This window comes from Dendrobates tinctorius, unplaced genomic scaffold (genome assembly GCF_039654945.1).
Source record: "Dendrobates tinctorius isolate UK_male_01 unplaced genomic scaffold, ASM3965494v1 ptg000322l, whole genome shotgun sequence".
Lineage (NCBI taxonomy): Eukaryota > Metazoa > Chordata > Amphibia > Anura > Dendrobatidae > Dendrobates > Dendrobates tinctorius.
The window spans coordinates 4,553,137-4,576,525 of NW_027361989.1; the positions used below are offsets into that span (position 1 = coordinate 4,553,137).

Here is a 23,389-nt window from a genome sequence, read left to right on the forward strand (position 1 = left end):
GTTGCCGGTGATAATCACTATGGTATGTTTAGTGGCCACTTGCTGGCGGTATTGTAGATAACATTATGGGTGATTAGCCAGGATAAGTGGCTACATTTAGGTACCACACCATATAAGATCTATTATTATAAGTGATTACGTCCATTATATATAACGGTTAGCTTCTCGGCGGTGGAGGCATGATATAATAGTCATCTATAATATGAATTTTCTAAATTAGCTGTAGGATATGAGGACATAATATTGTAGTGTCCACTTTGAGATTGATGTACTATTTTTCAGCAAAACTGTCAATTTTTGATAGTCATATAATTGGAGGTGTATAGGTTACACCTTCAGGTGCTGGTTATGTGCGTCTTTTTAGATGTGTAATCACAATATACATATGTGTATGTTTACTTCCCCTTAATCCCCTAATTGGTGATATGTAATATTTTATCTATGGTTCTAAACAATAAAGTTTCTCTTTATATTAGTAAAAAAAGCCTTTTAATCATCGTTTTCTTTCGTTGGATATGCAGATCCTCTGGGGCTGGTGGTGTGTTGCAGCTTAGATGGTATAGCTCCCCACAGGTGAAGCTGTAGCCCCAGGGCAGTGTAGATGTGATGACACTTAGATGGTGTAGTGTCTGGCGCAGGGGATGTAGCAGTGCCAGGCAGGCGGACGCAGGAAGGAATGGAGGACACCAGGGAATGTAGTTCCAAAGCTTTTCTCACAGTCTGTAGTGCCTGCTTCCGTACCATGTCCTCCGGGTCAGAGACTCAATCAACCCCCCCCCCCGGGCAAGTTAGCACTCTCCTCTCTAGCACTCCGCCAACATGTACCTTCCTGAACGACTCCTCTATAGCGCCTTAAAGTGTGAAGATCTCCTAGTACCGTGTTACACTGGAGTTCTTCCTGACTGATGTTCCCAAGAACTCTACTTGTACGGCAGACAGCTGTAGCCTGCTTCGCGGACTCCCTTCTCCTGAGTCCCGGCTCTCTATACAGTCGCTGTTGTGCCCCAAGTCTTAGATGGGAGTAGTGCATTTACAGCCAGCTACTCCACCGGTGTCTGCTGCAGTACCATAAGTGTCCATACAACCTCGGGGTCCGGGCCCCAGCCTTGCGCTGAGAACCTGTAGGCAGGGTTCCTCTTCCAACCCACTTCTCTCTGTTCTCTATACTCCTTCGTTCTGTACTAATCTCTCTCTTATGGAAGCTTAGGGTTTAGTTCACGTCTTTCTCCTCCTTTCCTTTCCCGTGCCAGCTGGCTCAGGTCACTGAGGCAGCTGCAGCACTCCTTCCTCCATCCCTTCTTCCAGGGATCCTCACTCCTCTCAGAGTGACCTCCTACTCCGCCGACCTTCTGTCTGACTGACCTCGGACTGCTCTGTAATCCTACACTTTCCCACTCTTTTTATGTATCTTAACTCCACCCACCTCCCAGCACGTCCAGTGTTCCAAGCAGGGAACCACCAAAGGTGCTCTGCTACTCTCTAAGTACAAAGCCGCTTGTGGTTGTGCAGAACTACCTTGTTGTGTGGGGTGCAGGTGTTGGCGTATGGAAAGGAGTTCCCACCTTACCTGGGTGGTGGGGCACCACACATCATGAAGAGAGAGAGGAGGTGCAGTACCTCTGTGGCGACTGAGCCTCAGGGGCGCCACAACTATAAAGCCTGGGAATCATTATACAGCTGTACAGGGGACTAGTGAAGGCTTTTTAGCCCTTTCCTCAGACTGTAGCTCCTGGGAACAGGCCCTCACTCCTGTCCCTTCGCTATAAAGCCTGGGCCTCATTATACAGCTGTACAGGGGACTAGTGAAGGCTTTTTAGCCCTTTCCTCAGACTGTAGCTCCTGGGAACAGGCCCTCACTCCTGTCCCTTCACTATAAAGCCTGGGCCTCATTATACAGCTGTACAGGGGACTAGTGAAGGCTTTTTAGCCCTTTCCTCAGACTGTAGCTTCTGGGAACAGGCTCTCACTCCTATACCTTCATTATAAAGCCTGGGCCACATTATACAGCTGTACAGGCGTCTAGTGAAGGCTTTTTAGCCCTTTCCTCAGACTGTAGCTGCTGGGCACAGGCCCTCACTCCTGTCCCTTCACTATAAAGCTTGGGCCTCATTATACAGCTGTACAGGGGTCTAGAGAAGGCTTTTTAGCCCTTTCCTCAGACTGTAGGTCCTGGGATCAGGCCCTCACTCCTGTCCCTTCACTATAAAGGCTGGGCCTCATTATACAGCTGTACAGGGGTCTAGAGAAGGCTTTTTAGCCTTTTCCTCAGACTGTAGCTACTGGGCACAGGCCCTCACTCCTGTCCCTTCACTATAAAGCCTGGGCCTCATTATACAGCTGTACAGGGGTCTAGTGAAGACTTTTTAGCCCTTTCCTCAGATTGTAGCTCCTGGGATCAGGCCCTCACTCCTGTCCCTTCACTATAAAGCCTGGGCCTCATTATACAGCTTTACAGGGGACTAGTGAAGGCTTTTTAGCCCTTTCCTCAGACTGTAGCTCCTGGGCACAGGCCCTCACTCCTGTCCCTTCACTATAAAGCCTGGGCCTCATTATACAGCTTTACAGGGGACTAGTGAAGGCTTTTTAGCCCTTTACTCAGACTGTAGCTGCTGGGCACAGGCCCTCACTCCTGTCCCTTCACTATAAAGCTTGGGCCTCATTATACAGCTGTACAGGCGTCTAGAGAAGGCTTTTTAGCCCTTTCCTCAGACTGTAGGTCCTGGGATCAGGCCCTCACTCCTGTCTCTTCACTATAAAGCCTGGGCCTCATTATACTACTGTACAGGGGTCTAGTGAAGACTTTTTAGCCTTTTCCTCAGACTGTAGCTACTGGGCACAGGCCCTCACTCCTGTCCCTTCACTATAAAGCCTGGGCCTCATTATACAGCTGTACAGGGGTCTAGTGGAGACTTTTAGCCCTTTCCTCAGATTGTAGCTCCTGGGATCAGGCCCTCACTCCTGTCCCTTCACTATAAAGCCTGGGCCTCATTATACAGCTTTACAGGGGACTAGTGAAGGCTTTTTAGCCCTTTCCTCAGACTGTAGCTCCTGGGCACAGGCCCTCACTCCTGTCCCTTCACTATAAAGCCTGGGCCTCATTATACAGCTGTACAGGGGTCTAGTGAAGGCTCTTTAGCCCTTTCCTCAGACTGTAGCTCCTGGGCACAGGCCCTCACTCCTGTCCCTTCACTATAAAGCCTGGGCCTCATTATACAGCTGTACAGGGGTCTAGTGAAGGCTCTTTAGCCCTTTCCTCAGACTGTAGCTCCTGGGAGCAGGCCCTCACTCCTGTCCCTTCACTATAAAGCCTGGGCCTCATTATACAGCTGTACAGGGGTCTAGTGAAGGCTTTTTAGCCCTTTCCTCAGACTGTAGCTCCTGGTCACCATGTGATCTCACCATAACCCTAACATGCTAATTAAGGTGTGAAATCTTGGTCAAAATTATCTCAGTACACAAATCTCCAAGGGTGCCCAAAGTTTTGCATGCCCTTTCTCCTTTTTGCAATTATGAAATTGTAATAAATGTGTGTCTCTCTCTTTTATATATATATATATATATATATATATATATATATATGTATATATATTTTTTTTTTTTTTTATTATTATTATTTTAGCCTAACATACAAAGGCCATGTGTCATCTTAGAGGTTCGGCCTTTTAGAGATCATTTCATCTTCATCTTACTACTGCTCACAATAACAGTCATTTTGACCAGGGGTGCCCACACTTTTACATGCCGCTGTCAATGCTTCATCCCGCTGGTGCTCAATATTTAATAGGGTCTTACTATTAAACTTAATGAAAAGTTTGGTGAATTTCTTTGAGCTGTTATTACTAGAGATGAGTGAATATCGTCGGAGAAGTTGTTATTGGCTAATATCGCTTACAGAATAGCTGCATCGGGACCCTGGAGCGCTCCCGATAATCAGCTGCATGTGTCGCCCTCCATGCAGGTGCTGTGACTATCACACAGCGCGACACACGCAGCTGATTATCGGGAGCGCTCCAGCACACTGAGTCCTGCACACACTGAGGTCCCTGATCATGTGACCCCTGACTCCTCCCCTCCTGTGACCTCATCACAGGTCCTGTGCACAGAGCGGTCATATATGAGGTGGACAGTCCTGGATCTTCTGCTTTCTGGGCCGGTTCCTCCTGTGAGTCCTATTAACCCTTTCGCTCCCTCTATTCTTCTTTCTGACAGGACAATATCTGAATTCGGACAGTGTGACAGGAATATAAGCAATGTGGAAGGAAAAAATGACAATTTTACTTTTTTCCTCACAAAAATGTGTCTTTAGCCCCAAAATTGGCAGCATAACAAATCCTTATTTCCCCACTGTAGTTTGTAGACTCCATATACAGATCCCTTAAGGGCGAAAAGAGCTGAATTCCCCACTTAAGTTATTGCATTTTGGAAATTGCCCCCACTGGGAATTTATCTCCAGGTAAAGGCACAATTGTGTCTCCATGGGGGTTGTGCTCACAGCCCAACATCGTGTGTCCCTACAAAGAAATGCCACCCCACACCATTACTGACCACTGCCAAACCGGTCATGCTGAAGGATGTTGCAGGCAGCAGATCGCTCGCCACGGCGTCTCCAGACTCTGTCACGTCTGTCACATGTGCTCAGTGTGAACCTGCTTCCATCTGTGAAGAGCACAGGGCGCCAGTGGCGAATTTGCCAATCCTGGTGTTCTGTGACAAATGCCAAGCGTCCTGTACGGTGTTGGACTGTGAGCACAACCCCCATCTGTGGACGTCGGGCCCTCAGACCATCCTCATGGAGTCAGTTTGTAACTGTTTGTGCACATACATGCACATTTGTGGCCTGCTGAAGATCATTTTGCAGGTCTCTGGCAGTGCTCCTCCTGTTCCTCCTTGCATAAAGGTGGAGGTAGCGGTCCTTGCTGCTGGGTTGTTGCCCTCATACGGCCCCCTCCACATCTCCTGGTGTACCGGCCTGTCGCCTGGTAGCACCTCCAGCCTCTGGACACTACGCTGACTGACACAGCAAACTTGCTTGCCACAGCTCGCATTGATGTGCCATCCTGGATGAGCTGCACTACCTGAGCCACTTGTGTGGGTTGTAGAGTCCGTCTCATGTTACCACAAGTGTGAAAGCACAGCCAACATTCAAAAGTGACCAAAACATCAGCCAGATGCATTGGTACTGAGATGTGGTCTGTGGTCCCCACCTGCTGAACCACTCCTTTATTGAGGGTGTCTTGATAATTGCCAATAATTTCCATCTGTCCTCTATTCCATTTGCACAACAGCATGTGAAATTGATTGTCAATCAGTGTTGCTTCCTAAGTGGACAGTTTGATTTCACAGAAGTTTGATTTACTTGGAGTTATATTCTGTTGTTTAAGTGTTCCCTTTATTTTTTTGAACAGTGTATATAGATAGATAGATTTTTTTTTCTTTACATTGGAGGGTCCAATTCCAGCTATTGCTGTGGGATCTGTGATTTCTATCTACTCCACTGTGTACAGGATAATAGAGTATAATAAAGTAGTTATGGACGTGACGTAACTAACATTGTGCAGTGACTCTGCTTTCCATATAGTGATGGATATTTCTTGTTGCTGAAACTGTGATATTTTTCCCACTTTAAGCCTTTTTTAAACCCCTCTGATCAGTGCGATCACACAACATACAAGCCTCTGATGGCTCCGGTGATGCCCTGTACTACTGTAGTGCCGTGTATCATCACTGCCTGTCAGTGTAATACTAACGGCCCCACACACATGAGACCAGAAGTTGCTGAGCGGACATTTGTCAGACGGCGATCTCTCCCGACTCCCCCATACACACAAATATTCCAGCTTTCCTGTGGTCTGTATGAGAGAGTCGCCTCCAGACTCCTCTAGAGGAGGATTATCTACAGGAAGAACAAACGGATTATCCTCTGAAATTCAGGATGCCTTCTCTGCCCTGACATCATCTGTCGGGAGGCCCCCAAATACATTATATGGTCGGCCAAACCCCCCGAAATCAGTGCTTTCATGGAACTTTAGTCTAATGTGTATGGGGGCGTTATAAGGTAACTTATTGGATGCTGCCTCTGGCCCGGCCTAATAGACCTTCATACATTGCAGCCCAGACACCATTATTAGGCATGTAAGTATCGGAGTCACTAGGCTGCCCCATACTATCGAGTACTTGGAGGCGGGGGGCATTCAGCCGAACTCTGTCACACCTTCTTAGATGTCATGTTTGCTTTTCACAGCAGCAAGTGGTTAAGCTGTCAGGGTTTTTGTTGAAGCCTCATCTGTGCCGTCCCTGCGGTGTACATCTATGTTCTGGGGCACAAAAGAGTTAATTTGTAAAAAAAAAATGTTTCACTTGTTAAAATATAATAAAATGTGTCTTCTGCTTTTTTATGTTTTTCTTTTTATTTTTACAAGAATTGTTGGAGCCAATTTTCTTGAGAAACATTTTAATATCGGCTTTTTCTGGAGTTTTTCCTGTAATATAGGAAAGCCTAAGGCCAGAAATAATCCCCATAAATCACTGTACATGGAGACTTTGGGATCAGATCATTTCTGTCCGTTGTGTTTGTGGAAACAAAAAATCTTTTATAAAAGCCTCAAACTTCTGTGTGTGACTCAGAGCTGAGATCTAACGTGAGAGAAGATTCCAGTGCGGGGAAGACGGGAAACCTTCATATAGACGGCCGGTGGGGATGGAGGCAGTGACCGACTCTGGCCACATCTGTCTCTAGAGCCGCAGTAGAAGATGAAGATGTCGTCCTCATCATGAAGGAGTTATTTCTCATGTCGCGTGTAATGAATATCTCCTGCAGTATTGCTAATGCCGATTCCAGTGTCGGTAATGAGACGAGAATTAGCGTTATGGAAGATGAGTCTATGAGGAACGTGTTCAGCTGCCGACTCCGAGGAGGAAACTGCTTGTTGTCTGTGGCCTAAATATATAGGTTTTATTAGTAGATGTCAGGGAAGAAAACTAAACCCTGTAAGATAATAAATCTCCTCATATGTTTCCCTTATAATCTCCAGTAATTGTATTATTACACAGGATTCTTATGATGTTACATCGGATCATCTTCTTCTCATTCAGGTTTCTACAATATCGGATCCTCTCAGAGAAGATCTTCTACAAAAGAGAATTTTCCTGATTTACCCACCAAGGATGGATATGGAAAGAGACAAGATGGCGGAGAGGATGTTACACCTCACCCTAGAGATCCTCTTCCGTCTCACTGGAGTGGTGAGAGATTCTGATGACGTCACATTACATCATTCTTATCTATGGGAATAACAGATGGACAGAACTGGAGAGGTGAGGACTCTGGGAATGTCTGTAGTGAGATTTATTACTGTGTCTCTCCATAACCAGGATTACACAGTGGTGAAGAAGACCTCTAGTGATCGCTGTCAGGACCCTGTGTCTGAGGGATGGGGAAGACCCCTGAGCCCAATCACGGGGCCTCCACCTCACCCCCTTATCCATGAGGACATCAATGACCAGAAGATCCTGGAACTCATCTACAAGATGATTGAGCTGCTGACTGGAGAGGTGACACTGCTGGGAATGCTGGGACATTATACAGTAACACTATGAAGGGATCGGGGGATGACGGTATCATTGTATGTGTCAGGTTCCTATAAGGTGTCAGGATGTCGCTGTCTATTTCTCCATGGAGGAGTGGGAGTATTTAGAAGGACACAGAGATCTGTACAAGGACGTCATAATGGAGGTTCCCCAGCCCCTCACATCACCAGGTAATAGACAGGACTAAATACACACGGCCTATAATTATCTGTATGTAGAGAATGAATTCAGTCCCCTGTATGTGTTTCCTCCAGATTTATCCAGTAAGAGGACAACACCAGAGAGATGTCCCCGTCCTCTTCTTCCACAGGACTGTAACCAAGAAGATCCCAGTGCTCCTCAGGATCATCAGGTAGATGGAGAGAAGGTGTCAGGAGATCTCCCCTATGATGTGTAGACGGCTGTGAAGGTCTTGTGCTCAGTGTTGTTTTATCCACCAGTATTATATGTTTTATACTTGTGGGTCACCCTGCCAGGGCAGTGGGGTACTCGGTACCGGGCTGGTCTCTCAAAGGGGAATGTCACAGCAGCGGTGACCCGGTCCGTGTCCCTGGGCGCCCATGTAGAAGGGGTTAAGTGATGGAATAAAGTTTATGAGTGAATGATTCGTGATGCCACCTGTGGTGTTCGGCAATGAAGATGTTAAGCCGACGCTGCAGACAGTTCCTCTGGGACAGATGGTGTGGTGCAGCAATGATGTTGTGGCCCTCCACAGGTAGGGCAGTAATCCCAGGGCAGTGAGGATAGGTATTGAGGAAGAGGATGCAGTGTCTGGCACAGGGATGAAGCAGTGCTGACGGAGTTGCAGGAAGAAGGGAAGGACACAACAGGGTGCAGTTTCTTTACCTTTACTTTGCTTGGCAAATGCAGTCCAGGGTCCAGATTACAGATGGCACAGGAGCTGGCTAGCCTGGGAGCAACTTAGGAATCTCTCTATGCAGATGGGTTGTGTAGTCTCCTTCCTAGCACTTATTTTTAGGTACTTGCAGCACTGTGTTACACCGAAGTTCCACTTGCTTATTCTCTTTAGAACTCCCTCGTATGGCAGACAGCTGTAGCCTTCCTCTTCTGGCTTACATGTCGCTGTTGTGCCTCCGAGTCTTATGTGGGAATAGAGCATTTACAGCTTCCTATTCCTCCGGTTTCTGTTGCAGGACCATCAGTGTCTGTACAGCCTTGGAGACCGGGCTTCAGACCATGCGCTATAGCTGGGAATGAGCCTGAACTCTCTGCTCAATCCCCCAGCTCTTCTCCTCCATGTCCACACACGTTGCCCTCCTCACAAGAACTCCCTAATTTTCCTTCCTGGCCCCCAGAGAGTAGCTCCTCCCCCAGTTTTGGTTCAGAGCTCCCTCTGCTGGCCTGGAATGGAAACTGTGTTGTGTGTTGTGGTTAACTGCTAGAGAGATCCTTTATTGCTTCCAAGCATGACATCACACTCCCTAGGAGGAAGGCAATGCCACTGTGGCGACCATACTCCTGGGGGCGCCACATTTGTGTAATGAGAACGGTGGAGATGGCAGGATTAGAGCTGATCATAGATGGGACTTCTCCATCTGTCGGTGACTTTTACAATATTTGTTTCAGGGTGAAGATCTGACCCATATTAATACTACAGAGACATATGTGAGGGGTGATGAGTGGTGTAAAGAGAAGATTCCCACATATGACTACCCAGGTGAGTAGTAACCATTGAATGCAGAGAAGTCACAGATTCCTCTCAGTCACCGGCTGTGGCTGCTTTATCGGTGATGTAGTCCGGCCATATTACCATGATCACCATTTTGCCTCTAGACCACAACATTCTTCTCCACCCAAAACTGTTCAAATGACTTTGGGCATTGAAAGCCCTTTTCTATAGAACTTACAACCAATTACATTGTTTCTGATCCTAAGGAATTCAGATTACTGCACAATCTCTCCTGAAATGGGGAGCAATATTATTTTCTCTAATCTTCTGGTCAGGATTCATAGTAGCTCCAATGGTCCACCATAAATGAATGCAACTCTGGTTTACTGTTGTTTAATCTGTATTTGTAGTTTTCAGTTAATGAGATTCTCGTGCTCTGGGGCGGGGCTGTGGGCGGGGCTTTATGTGGTGCTCTGATTACATATTCATCTGTATTGGCTTATGACAGGTCCCTGATCCCTCACTGACCTGCCCCCCATTATTACATAATGCATATAATAGCGTTGATGTTATTGTTGATAATGCCTATAATATTGTGGGGGAAATCTACTGTTTGGGCACATGGCAGGGCTCGGAAGGGAAGGCAAAATGTGCTGGAATAATTAGCGGTGGCCATGTCACTTTTGGAGAGCCCCTCATGTGCCTAAACAGTGGAAACCCCCAACAAGTGACCCCATTTTGGAAACTAGACCCCCTTAGGGAACTTATCCAGATGTGTATTGAGCACCTTGAACCCACAGGTGCTTCACAGAAGTTTATAACGTAGAACCGTGGAAATAAAAAAAAGCAACACAGTGCGTTTTTGTGTGCTCGGCGCAGAGCCAAAAGGGCACAATCGCCAGCAAAATCATATCTGCACATGGACAGCGTACCCAACGCTAAATGTAGGGTACGCTAGTTGCATGCAGCATCATGCGCCCATAGGAGGAGCTGACCGGAGGAGGCGCGGCCAGGGGAGGAGCTTAGCGGCAGCCCTGCTCTGCGCCTCAGAACGCTAGTCTGAAAGTAGCCTAAGACGCACCCCAAATTTTCAAAAGGAAAATAGGGGAAAAAATGTGCCAAATGGGGGTCCGACTTACAGTCCGAATTCAGCTTACCTGGGGAATCAGTACAGGTGCAAGAGTGGTCACAGCGCTCTGTGCTGGGGCGGTGGCGCTCTTTGCTGCGTAGGGGGCACCTCTGCCATTTTGTCAAAGCTGGAGGCTCCTGAAGCTCCATTGCTGCTGTGCGGTGGCCTCCGGGAAAATAGCAGCTGTATGCGGTGGCCTCTGGAAAAATAGCAGCTGGGGGCGGTGCATGCTCAGTTTCAGATCTCGGCAACAAGATCTCGGGACAAGATCTGAATCTGAGCATGCGCCGCCTACAGTGGCCATTTTTCCGGAGACCATTGCATTACAGCAATGGAACTGCGGGGGTCTCCAGGCTTTGACAAGATGCCGGCAGAGCCCTCCATGCAGCATTTGCAAGTATATTCCTACTATAAGACGCACCCACATTTGCCCCAAAAAATTTTTGGGAAAAAGTGCGTCTTATTGTCTGAAAAATATGGTATATTTTTACCACTAAAATGTTGTTTTAACCCCAGATTTTACATTGGAAAATAGGTAGATAGGTAAATGGTCACTACACCCATAGATGAATTCACAGAAGGTGTAATTTCCAATTCCCAGAGGGGTGTCATTTCCAAAATGGGGTCACTTCAGGGGGATTCTGCTGTTGTGGGACTTTGGAGAGCCACTAAGTGCCAGAACAACAGAATCCCCCCCTGAAGTGACCCCTTTTTGGAAATGACACCCCTCTGGGAATTCATCTATGGATATAGTGACCATTTTCCCTACATGGATGATTTCCAGAAACTCATAGTAGAAGTTTCACAGCAAAAATGTCATTGTAGTGCCCAATATATTGTGCCCAGCTTGTGTCTCTGGAGACCTCCCCCCACCTACCCCCGGAAATTGTTAAGTCAGCTCTACTCAAATGTGTCTGTCACTAAATAAACCAAATGCTTGAATGTCAAAACAGTTCAAAAACGTGGTTCTGTGTGGAAGATTGTAAAGCAGTCATGGAGGCATAAGGCTGGCAATGATGGGCATTGTGGGTAATAATAGTGGGTGTTACAGAACCCCCCAGCACACCGAATAGGAGATGTATGCCCTTAAAGCAGCAACCAACTGGCTGTGACCCCCGGGGCAGAGGTAAACAAGACATCCCACTTCTGACCTCCCCCCACCTTTGTAAATCCCACGGCTATTGTAATGTACGTCTGGCGTCTTAATTGGAGCCTGTTATCTACTGGCACGACACACATTGGTTGTCCTGCCCTCTGTATGTATATATATTCTGAGACCGATGAGTAAAATGTTGTCACACTGGAAATACATGGAGTAGCAGTGATCTTTTATATGTTCCCATGTTACAAAGCCTTTTGAACCAGCGTCCTTCATTCAGAAGTGAGGAAAACCAGAGTGAACCTCCTGAGAAACGGGGTGATAATGTAAGAGGTATTACAGCACAGAAGACCCCGTTACACAGGTTGCAGCAGTGGGATGTGACAACCCGTCTATAGGAGTAAAGGACTGAATGGAAAACAACTACCAGAAGTTAAAGAGGAATACATTAAAAGACCTGGTGGAAGCTTGAGGATTAATCGCCAGCAACAAAACAAAAGCGGATTTGATAGCAGCCATCATGAAACACGACAGTGCAGCACCCCCCAATGTGAATGTGGAAGAGACTGAATTCCAGAGGGAGGTAAAGAGCAGACTGGCGTTCTATGGCCCAAACCCTGCAGTAGAGATCGTACGAGAGGTGATGGCTGTTGTGCGTATTGGTCTGAAGGAAAAGATGGCCGAGCGGACCAGGATAGAGCTTGCCAAAATGGAGATGGCAGAGCGGACCAAAGTAGAGCCAGCCAAGATAGAGCTAGCCAAGATGGAGATGGCAGAGCGGAGAGAGGAGAGTCAGCGAGCAGGAGAGCTCTAACCTCTGCCCAGGTACCGTCAGCAGTAAGCCACAAAAAAATCCAGTATAATGCCTTCCGACAGTTGGGGGAGGCAGAGGAAGACATTGATGCCTTTCTGCAGGACTTTGAGCAGCAGTGTGCCCCCATAGCCAGACACATTTCTTGGGCCACCCCAGCTGAGTTTAAAAGGGAGGTACTAGAGGATTCCTCATTACAGGGGTATCGTGGGAAGGCACAGGAAGGGGAACAGTTTGTATGGCATCAGGGACTCCTCTACCGGGTTACAGAGCAGCGCCACACAAGGACGAGCCTCACTATAAAACGACAGCTAGTAGTTCCCAAGAAGTATAGGCAGGAGCTACTGCGAATCTCTCATGACATACCCTTGGCCGGGCGCCTCGGCGTCAGTCGCACCAGGCATCGTCTGACACAAAACTTCTTTTGGCCGGGGGTAACCTATGATGTTCGTCAGTACTGCCAGACCTGTGACAGTTGCCAGCGCATTGGCAAGAGGGGAGATCACTGCAAGGCCAAACTACACTCCCTCCCCATTGTGGAGGAGCCATTTAGCTGAGTAGCGGTCGATCTGATAGGGCCGTTAGCCAAACCCAGTTCATCAGGGAAAAAGTATATATTGACAGTGGTAGGTTATGCCACATGGTATCCAGAGGCGGTTGCATTACCTAACATACTGGCAGAGACAGTGGCAGCTGCCATGCTCCAGGTTTTCTCACAGGTTGGATTTCCCCGGGAAGTTATCTACGACCAGGGTACCCAGTTACAGCAGAGGTGACCAACCAACTGTGGAAGCTGTGCGGCGTAAAGTCCATTAGAAGCGCCCCGTACCACCCGCAAACCAATGGGTTGTGTGAACGTTTTAACGGAACATTAAAACAACTCATTGGGACTTTTACCAGGACCTACAGAAACTGGGAGAAATTCTTGCCACACCTCCTGTTTGCCTATCGGGAGGTGCCCCAAGAATCCACAGGGTTCTCCCCGTTCGAACTGTTATACAGGAGGTGGGTAAGGGGACCCCTAGACTTAGTGCGAGAACACTGGGAAGGGGAGGGAACCATAGAAGGGATACCTATTGTGCCCTATGTGTTGGAATTCTGGGACCGCCTACAGGAGCTGACTCTGGCTGTACGTGGGAACATGCAGGCGGCCCAACGGCGCCAGCGCGTATGGTACGATTGGAGGGCCAGAGAATGCATCTTTGAGATAGGACAGAAGGTCCTGGTATTAGAACCATCTAGGCAGAACAAGTTCAAAGCTGCATGGCAGGGGCCCTACCAGGTAGTGGGGAAAATAGCCGACACCACCTACAATGTCGCCGATTGAGACGACCCCAGGGTTATCCGCATGTTCCACGTGAATATGTTGAAGCCCTACCGGGAGCGCCCTGAAGAGGTAGTGGCCATCTGTGCACCCGAGGCAGAGGATTTAGCAGGACTCCCCCTTGCCTGATGTCTTAGGGGAGAGGACTCGGTCTAAAACATGGGACCAAGTATACATGGGAGAAAACCTAGGGTCCCGGGAGAGACAGCAGGTGGAGACGTTGTTGAGGCAGCGACAGAAGATGTTTTCAGAGAGACTGGGGTACACCCGCCTGGCACAACACAAGGTTGAGACCCAGGATCAGACCCCACTGAGACAACCCCCCTTACGCGTCCCTGAGTCTGTACGAGAAGGGATGCAACGAGATACAAGAGATGTTGCATTTAGGGGTCATTGAAGAGTCAGTCCCTGGGCATCCGCCATAGTGTTAGTGCCCAAGAAGGATGGGACTACCCGGTTTTGTGTAGACTATCGCAAGCTAAATGAGAAAACGGTGACTGATGCGTATCCCATGCCGTGTGTGGATGAGTTGTTAGACCGGCTGGCGGGGCAAAGTGTTTGACCACCATCGATCTATGCAAAGGCTATTGGCAGATCCCCCTAAGTCCTGACGCTATTCCCAAGTCTGCATTTGTCACCCCGTTCGGCTTATTCTAGTTTCGAGTTATGCCATTCGGGATGAAGAATGCCACGCAACCTTCCAGAGGCTGGCTGACCGGCTTCTGGATGGTCTCCAGGACTATGCTTGTGCCTACCTGGATGACATCGCCATCTACAGAGTGACATGGGATGAGCATCTAAATCTCCTAGAGACAGTATTGGACAGGATCCACAAGGCTGGTATCACGTGGGTAAAGCAGAGGTTCAGTATTTAGGACATTGGGTGGGAAGTGGGAAACAGCGACCAGAACCAGCCAAGATTGAGGCCATAGCCAAATGGCCCACCCCACGCACTAAAACCTATGTCATGATGTTTCTAGGGACCGCCGGGTATTATAGGAAATTTGTCCCCAATTGCAGCAGCGTAGCCAAGCCCCTCACTGATCTGACCCATAAGAACCTCCCCCGCCAGGTAACCTGGACCCCCGAGTGTGAGGAAGCCTTCCGCCAGCTAAAGGACGCCCTCACAAATACCCCGGTATTGGCCACACCCGATCCAACTAAACGTTTCCTTGTTCACACAGACGCTTCTATGTTTGGATTGGGGGCAGTGCTGAGCCAAGTCAGGCCGGACGGTCAAGACCACCCGGTAGCTTACCTGAGTCGGAGACTGTTGCCCCGCGAAGTAAGCTATGCGGCCATCGAGAAGGAGTGCCTAACAGTAGTATGGGCACTCAAGAAGTTACAACCATATTTGTATGGACGACAGTTTTCCCTCCTAACGGACCCCTAGTGTGGCTTAATCGGGTCTCTGGAGACAACGCCAGATTTTTGCGGTGGAGTTTAGCCCTACAATCTCTAGACTTCACCATCCACTACAGACCCGGCAAACAAAATGGTAATGCCGATGGACTAAGTCGACAAACGGAACTTGTACCAACCCCATAGACTTTGGTCATCCCCAAGCCGATCCGTTAAGGATCAGACAGTGTATGCCGATCGCGTCGCTGAAAAGGGGGAGCCGCGTTACAGAACTCCCCAGCACACCGAATAGGAGATGCCATTTTTATGGACAGTTTAAGTAGAAATGTTCAAAAGCATAAAACTCAAGGATATTTTATTAAAAAAAAATTGTTTTTTTTATCTTAGCAGATGACTGTACCAGGAGATCAGAGGGACAGCTGACATCTTCAATTTTTAAATCTGATGATCTTGAGATCCTACAAGATACAACTGAAGTGATTGCTGTTACTCCAGATATATCATCATCCATTCACAGCAAAGATCTGTCATCTGATCCTATGAAACAGGTCCCATCTTCTGAATCATTACTGACTACTAAGGAAAATCGAAGTCACAAAAGAGGCATTGAAAAACAAACTGCTCCTAAAACAAAGAAGCGTTTTTCCTGTTCAGAATGTGGGAAATGTTTTGCACACAAATCACTGCTTGTTACTCACCATAGAACTCACACAGGGGAGAAGCCTTTTTCTTGTTCAGAATGTGGGAAATACTTTAAATGGAAATCACAATTGGTTAATCACCATAGAACTCACACAGGGGAGAAGCCTTTTTCCTGTTCAGAATGTGGGAAATGTTTTATCAATAAATCAGAATTGGTTAGGCACCAAAGAACTCACACAGGGGAGAAGCCTTTTTCCTGTTCAGAATGTGGGAAATGTTTTAGCCAGAAAGCGATTCTTGTTAGACATCAGAGCAGTCACACGGGGGAGAAGCCTTTTTCCTGTTCAGAATGTGGGAAATGTTTTATCAATAAATCAGAATTGGTTAGGCACCAAAGAACTCACACAGGGGAGAAGCCTTTTTCCTGTTCAGAATGTGGGAAATGTTTTATCAATAAATCAGAATTGGTTTGGCACCAAAAAACTCACACAGGGGAGAAGCCTTTTTCCTGTTCAGAATGTGGGAAATGTTTTAACAAGAAAGAGAATCTTATTAGTCACAAGAGAACTCACACAGGGGAAAAGCCTTTTTCCTGTTCAGAATGTGGGAAATGTTTTAACCGAAAATCACAATTGGTTAATCACCATGGAACTCACACAGGGGAGAAGCCTTTTTCCTGTTCAGAATGTGGGAAATGTTTTAACCAAAAATCACAATTGGTTAATCATCATAGAACTCACACGGGGGAGAAGCCTTTTTCCTGTTCAGAATGTGGGAAATGTTTTAACCGAAAATCACAATTGGTTAATCACCATGGAACTCACACAGGGGAGAAGCCTTTTTCATGTTCAGAATGTGGGAAATGTTTTAACCAAAAATCACAATTGGTTAATCATCATAGAACTCACACGGGGGAGAAGCCTTTTTCCTGTACAGAATGTGGGAAATGTTTTAACAAGAAAGAGCATCTTATTTGTCACCAGAGAACTCACACAGGGGAGAAGCCTTTTTCCTGTTCAGAATGTGGAAAATGTTTTAACAATAAATCAGATTGTGTTAAGCACCAGAGAATCCACACAGGGGAGAAGCCTTTTTCCTGTTCAGAATGTGGGAAATGGTTTAACAATAAATCAGATTGTGTTAAGCACCAGAGAATCCACACAGGAGAGAAGCCTTTTTCCTGTTCAGAATGTGGGAAATGTTTTAACCAGAAATCACAATTGGTTAATCACCATGGAGCTCACACAGGGGAAAGCCTTTTTCCTGTTCAGAATGTGGGAAATGTTTTAACCAAAAATCACAATTGGTTAATCATCATAGAACTCACACGGGGGAGAAGCCTTTTTCCTGTACAGAATGTGGGAAATGTTTTAACAAGAAAGAGCATCTTATTTGTCACCAGAGAACTCACACAGGGGAGAAGCCTTTTTCCTGTTCAGAATGTGGGAAATGTTTTAACAATAAATCAGATTGTGTTAAGCACCAGAGAATCCACACAGGAGAGAAGCCTTTTTCCTGTTCAGAATGTGGGAAATGTTTTAACCAGAAATCACAATTGGTTAACCATCATAGAACTCACACGGGGGAGAAGCCTTTTTCCTGTTCAGAATGTGGGAAATGTTTTAACAAGAAAGAGCATCTTATTAGTCACCATAGAACTCACACAGGAGAGAAGCCTTTTTCCTGTTCAGAATGTGGGAAATGTTTTAACCGGAAATCACAATTGGTTAATCACCAGAGAATTCACACAGGGGAGAAGCCTTTTTCCTGTTGAGAATGTGGGAAATATTTTGTCAACAAATCAGAATTAGTTAGGCACCAAAGAACTCGCATGGGGGAGAAACCTTTTCCATATTCAGAATGTGGGAAATATTTTAACCGGAAAGCGCTTCTTGTTAGACATCAGAGCAGTCATACAGAGGAGAAGCCTTTTTCCTTTTCTTAATGTGGGAAATATTTTACTTGGAAATCAACTGTTAATAAACATCAGAGGTGTCACTTAGGGGAGAAGCCTTTTTTATGTTCTTAGTGTTGGAATAGTTTTAGCGAAAATTGAATCTTCTTAAATGGGTTGTCTCTTGTTTGGTTGTCTAGTTTGGTATTGTAACTGCTGTTACTGTATATATTTGCGTATAAGCCGAGATTTTCAGCCCATTTTTTGGGGCTGAAAGTCCCCCTCTCGGCTTATACATGAGTCATATACGCCAGGGGGTCAGCGGAGAAGGGGGAGCGGGTGGTGTCAGATCATACTGACCCCCCTGGCGTGTCTCTGCAGCCCCCCCTGCTTGTCCCACGCTCTCAGGCGCCTTCCATCAGCGGTCACGTGGTACCGCTCATTAAAGTCATGAATATGCACATATTCATGACTTTAATGAGCGGTACCACGTGACCGCTGAAGGCAGTCATGGGAGAACGGGGCTGCAGAGACCGCGCCACAAGGGAGTAAGTATATGCTACATTCACCTGTCCCCGTTCCAACGCTGCTTGACGCTGTCAGCCGAGTCCTCTGTCAGTGACGTTCAGGCAGCAGAGGGCGTGATGTCATAGCTATTGCGCTCCCTCTGCTGCCTCAACGCCACTGACAGAGTACTCGGCAGACAGCAGCGAGCAGCATTGGAACGGGGACAGGTGAACATCTCAGGTGCCGGGTCCTGAGCCAGCGGTGACACCGGCACATGTTCCCCATAGTTTGCCAGTGTCCCTGCGTGCTCAGCACACCAGCACCTGGCCCCCAGCGACGAGAGGTGAGTATGTCTTTTTTTTATTTGCAGCAGCGGCAGCATATGGGGCCTATTCTATGGAGCATCTTATGGGGCAGCATATGGGGACATAATCTATGGAGCATCTTATGGGGCAGCATATGGGGCATATTCTATGGAGCATCTTATGGGGCGTATTCTATGGAGCATCTTATTGGGCAGCATATGGGGCATAATCTATAAAGCATCTTATGGGGCATAATCTATGGAGCAGCATATTGGGCCACAACCTTTATGTAGCATCTTATGGGGCCATAACCTTTATAGAGCAGCATATGGGGCATAATCTATGGGGCATTTTATGGGGCCATAACTTTTATGGAGCAGCATATGGGGCATATTATTCTATGGAGCATCTTATGGGGCCTTTATTAACCTTTTTGCAGCATTATATGGGGCGTATTTTGTATGGAGCATCATGAACTGGATGGAGCATTATATGGGGCTCCTGATTCAATATGGATATTCAAAAACATTTAGCCTACTAATGTCTCAATTAATTTTACTTTTATTGGTATCTATTTTTATTTTTGAAATTTACCAGTAGCTACTGCATTTTCCACCCTAGGCTTATACGTGAGTCAATAAGTTTTCCCACTTTTTTGTGGCAAAACTAGGGGGTCAGCTTACACTTGGGTCGGCTTATACACAAGTATATACGGTAAATAGAATTGCAGACAAATTGTCCTAGACTAAACTCAGTTTTCAGACGGTCCAATATGTACCACTCAGGGAAAACTTGTCCATCTATCATCATCTTAGTGGTGCGCATGCGTGGTTCGGATCCTAGCTGGAGAGGTAGAAGGCGTTCCTTAGTGCTCTTAGGTGAGGTCCGCGTCATCTTAATTGATGACGCGGCATCACGGATCACGTGATCGCCGGATACCTCCCCTGTTTGAGAGCAGGGACGGTAAACTGACGCATGCGCCGTAATGATCTGAAATGATGATTGGGCGTTTAGCCCTGGGTGATATCGAAGAATTTGGACATGCGCTGTAGCCCACATCATTCCTCCAATCATGATAGAGATCTTGACTATTTAAACTAGCACACCCCCATCATGACCGCGCCTCCCGAAGAAGCGGTAGCGAAACACGCGTCGGGGCAGAGGAATGCCCGGGGGATTCCACACACCATTAGGTATGCTTATTTTAGGACACTGTGCTTAAGGCTGGTGCTCGATTGGGGAGGATAGTATGCTGTTACATTAGTACTAATTGTGGCATGTCGGTTTGGCAGCCTTATACATGTGTTTATAAGATCAGCGTCTAATCCTCTTTTTAGTGCACTAAGTGGCGGTCAAGAGGGCTTAACTGGTAGCTTTCTGAGTATTGCACTGAAGTCCATAGTAATTATAGCCGCTTTAGCCTTAGGCTGTTACAAATCTATATGATTGCTTGCATTGCACCATATTGGTCTAGGAGCATATGTTAATATCATTAATATTGAATTATGGTGGTTTTTGTGGATAAACCTATTGCTTCTGTTAGTTCCTCATTTTAGATGTACCTTCCCTTTTTCATTAATGTATTAATATATATTTTTAATATGTTGTTTAATAAATAATAAAACAATTCTTATACCATATTTTGGAGTCAAAAATAATTTTTTGGAGTATCCAATTGTGTGAATAATTTCAAAATTAAGTGTTGAGTTGATTTCTGGTTGGTCAAGAAAGCAGACTTTCTTTGTGTAAGCCGGTAATATTGACTTTTATTGTGCGCTTATCCTTGATCACTAGTGATCTTTGCTGATATGCTAATTATGCATTGTGTTATGGAGCTAGTTTGTTGACTTCTAAAGCAGAGGGAAAAACTATGCAAATAGTTTAAATAATCAAGTAATGCTATAATAATCTCATCTCCATTCTTACCCTTTATGTAAATACTGAATGAGGGACACTTGTTAAGTCTAAAAATAGGTTACATGCCTCTGTATAAAGAGACTGAGAGAGAAACAGCCAGAGAGATTCTGCCAAGACATCTATACATCTCAAAAGGACCAGAGACAGGACAGCAGCCATTTTACATCATGGCTCCATTACGAGGGACACGGATTTATCATTCTATAGGAAACAACCTAGGGATTTTCAGCCTTGGTTGGAAGAATACAGATCTGCTCCATTGATCATCGCTAAACCATAGATAAGTTTGGAGAAGCCAGGTTGTCATCCTCGGATCAACTGGCCTTTTACCTTGTATGGACTGTCATCTTCCTACGCTTGTCATTACCTCCTCTCTGTGCGTGCCACAGGTGGGGTAGCGATCCTGGGAGCGAATCAGCGGAAGGATAAGACTCTGTAATGTGCACTCTGTTGGGTATTTTGCTGGGACTGTTCTATGTGTTATCTGCCTGTTTTGTGGTTCAATAAAGCATTGCCACACTGTTTTACCCTCACCGTGTGTTGTCTGAGTAGCGTTCAGTGGGATGATCCCTGATCCATGTGGTTTCGGCCAGAGGACTGGGGCGCCCGCTGACCACCCCATGTCTCCACAGGCATGCTTCTATAGTCTCAATTGGAGGCTAGAAGCTGCTATAACCCGATCAGCGCTGCTACATACATGCAATGATCAGATCACCTGTATGTAGCAGAGTTGCTCACTTGCTATGAGCGCTGACCACTTATGGCCCATCATGAGCGAGAAAAGCGGCAGGGCCCACATCAAAGGAAGTAGACCGACATCAGCGTACATTTACACCCGATGTCAGAAAGGGGTTAAAGGGGATTGTTTTTACAGAGACAGAAGAGGTAATTAATCATGTATACATACAGATAATTACAGAAATACACAACTTATAATGTTAAATAGTATAGAGTTAAGACAAGAAAATATAATTTGTGTAAATCGTGTAGATATAAAAATTCAGGCAAATGTCAAATGTTCAAAACCACAGCAAAAAGGCAGAGATGCTGACCTGCCCAGACCTCCAAACAAATGCACTATCAGGGTGAGTGAGCCCATATAGTTAGGATGGGGGCAACACAGGTGCAAGAATACCGATGAGACAACCGCTCACAAACTACCAATGTATGGAGGGACGGATGCTTGGTATATTAATGCACAATGAAGACTTGTATGTGGCGCTGTTCACACAATGGTAATGCACAGCAACCTTACATTTATCATTGTTAAACCGCATCTGCCACCTTTCGGCCCAAATTTCCAACCTATCCAGATCCATCTGTAGCAGAATACTATCTTCTCTTGTATTGACTGCTTTACATAGTTTTGTATCATCTGCAAATATCGATATTTTACTGTGTATACCTTCTACCAGATTGTTAATAAATATGTTGATTAGAATAGGTCCCAACACCGACCCCTGCGGTACCCCACTGGTCACAGCGACCCAGTTAGAGAATATACCATTTATAACCACCCTCTGCTTTCTATCACTAAGCCAGTTACACATTTACACACATTCTCCCCCAGACCCAGCATTCTCATTTTGTGTACCAACCTCTTGTGTGGCACGGTATCAAACGCTTTGGAAAATCAAGATATACCACGTCCAGCCTATAGCTTACTTCATAAAAACTGATTAGATTGGTTTGACAGGAGCGATTCCTCATAAACCCATGCTGATGTGGAGTTAAACAGTTATTCTCATTGAGATAATCCAGAATAACATCCCTCAGAAACCCCTCAAATATTTTACCAACAGTGGAGGTTAGACTTACTGGCCTATAATTTCCTGGTTCACGTTTAGAGCCCTTATGTTGATTGCGCATGTGAAAGTTCATACATGTAGTAGCCAAATTATTGCACTTTTTACCTCGGCTCAATGTTTTTTGCAAAGTTGGCAGATTACGTGAGTTGGCTCATAATTTGCAGTGCCCTTGCCACCTCTGTGAACTGCAGACCCGCAGACGCTGCTGGTCAGAGGCACAGTTGTGGCTGAGGATGCATCGCTCGTCGTGGCTGCCTCACTACGTGTCTGCAACATACAGCGCAACCTAACCACCTCTTCTTCCTCCTCAGATGACCTACTCACCCGTGTCACTATGTGTCTGTGACATACAGCGCAACCTAACCTCTTTTTCCTCCTCAGATGACCTACTCACCTGTGTATCTCTTTGTTCACACCAACTGGGATCTAACACCTTATCATCATCATCATCATCCTCTGTGTTATCACATTCCTCGCCAGTGGAGTCACCCTCCTCCTCTTCTTGCCCTGACAGCACAGTACAGTCCACATGAACCTCAGATATGAGTCTCATCAGGACCATGCCCCCCTGGGGTTAACATCTGCTGATGAGGGTCAGGATGCTGTTCGGACCCTATTTTGCCCTGCCCCGGATCCAGCTAAAAAAATTTTGGGCATCGGTGCAGATTTCCTTCCTCTTGACTCTGCGAAGCTTTTGAGTACACTTCTGATGAAAACTGCATAGAATGTGTGAACAGCTCTTCATACTCACCCATCTGTGGTTCCGTACAGGCAGTTGAACAGTTGGATAGTTGGGATGCGGGGGGAAGCAAGGGGAAATTTGGTGCCACATCTGTGCACTGTACTGGGTGTGATTTAGGAGGAAGAGGAGGAGAGGCCAATTGAATCTACACTTGCCATCCACTCGAGTACATGCTCTTTCTGGGTATCATCGTTAAGGCATACTGCTGGACGTCTGCCAAAGAAAGGTAGTGGTGTAGCCTGTCCAGTAACATGTTATCAGTTGTCTTTGAATAGGATGTGATGTTGCTTCACTAGTGCTTTCACAAACATTACCAGCTACCCGACGTACACCGTGAACACCAAGTCTAATTCCCCTTCCATCACGGTTTCCCTTTTTCGCAGTCATGTTGCTCAGATAGTGTAGGAGCACAGTATTAGCAACAAAAAATTAGATTTTAAACTCTGCACCACCTCTGCAAATAGCTAAACACCGTAATCCAGGCCAGGTAGCCCCTGCCACCTCTGTGAACTGCTGACCCGCGGCTGCTGGTCAGGGGTACAGTTGTGGCTGAGGATGCATCGCTCGTCGTGGCTGCCTCACTTCGTGTCTGTGACGTACAGCGCAACCTGACCTCCTCTTCTTTACGGCAT

General features: G+C 46.4%; 2 protein-coding genes across 3 annotated transcripts in view; both read left to right on the forward strand.

Moving 5' to 3' along the window:
• The window catches only part of LOC141074078 (gastrula zinc finger protein XlCGF66.1-like), a 34,658-nt gene extending 26,674 nt beyond the window's left edge, over window positions 1-7,984 (forward strand). The window contains exons 2-5 of the mRNA XM_073561595.1: window positions 7,093-7,242; window positions 7,372-7,551; window positions 7,634-7,757; window positions 7,842-7,984. Of these exons, the coding sequence (XP_073417696.1) occupies window positions 7,165-7,242; window positions 7,372-7,551; window positions 7,634-7,757; window positions 7,842-7,984 (525 nt within the window). The 5' untranslated portion in view covers window positions 7,093-7,164. The remainder of the gene's footprint in view (window positions 1-7,092; window positions 7,243-7,371; window positions 7,552-7,633; window positions 7,758-7,841) is intronic.
• Window positions 7,985-9,170: 1,186 nt separating this feature from the next.
• Window positions 9,171-23,389, forward strand: part of LOC141074042 (uncharacterized) — a 40,499-nt gene continuing 26,280 nt past the window's right edge. For both annotated transcript variants that reach the window (XM_073561561.1, XM_073561562.1), the window contains exon 1: window positions 9,171-9,265. The gene's annotated coding sequence lies outside the window, so the exon portion shown is untranslated. The remainder of the gene's footprint in view (window positions 9,266-23,389) is intronic.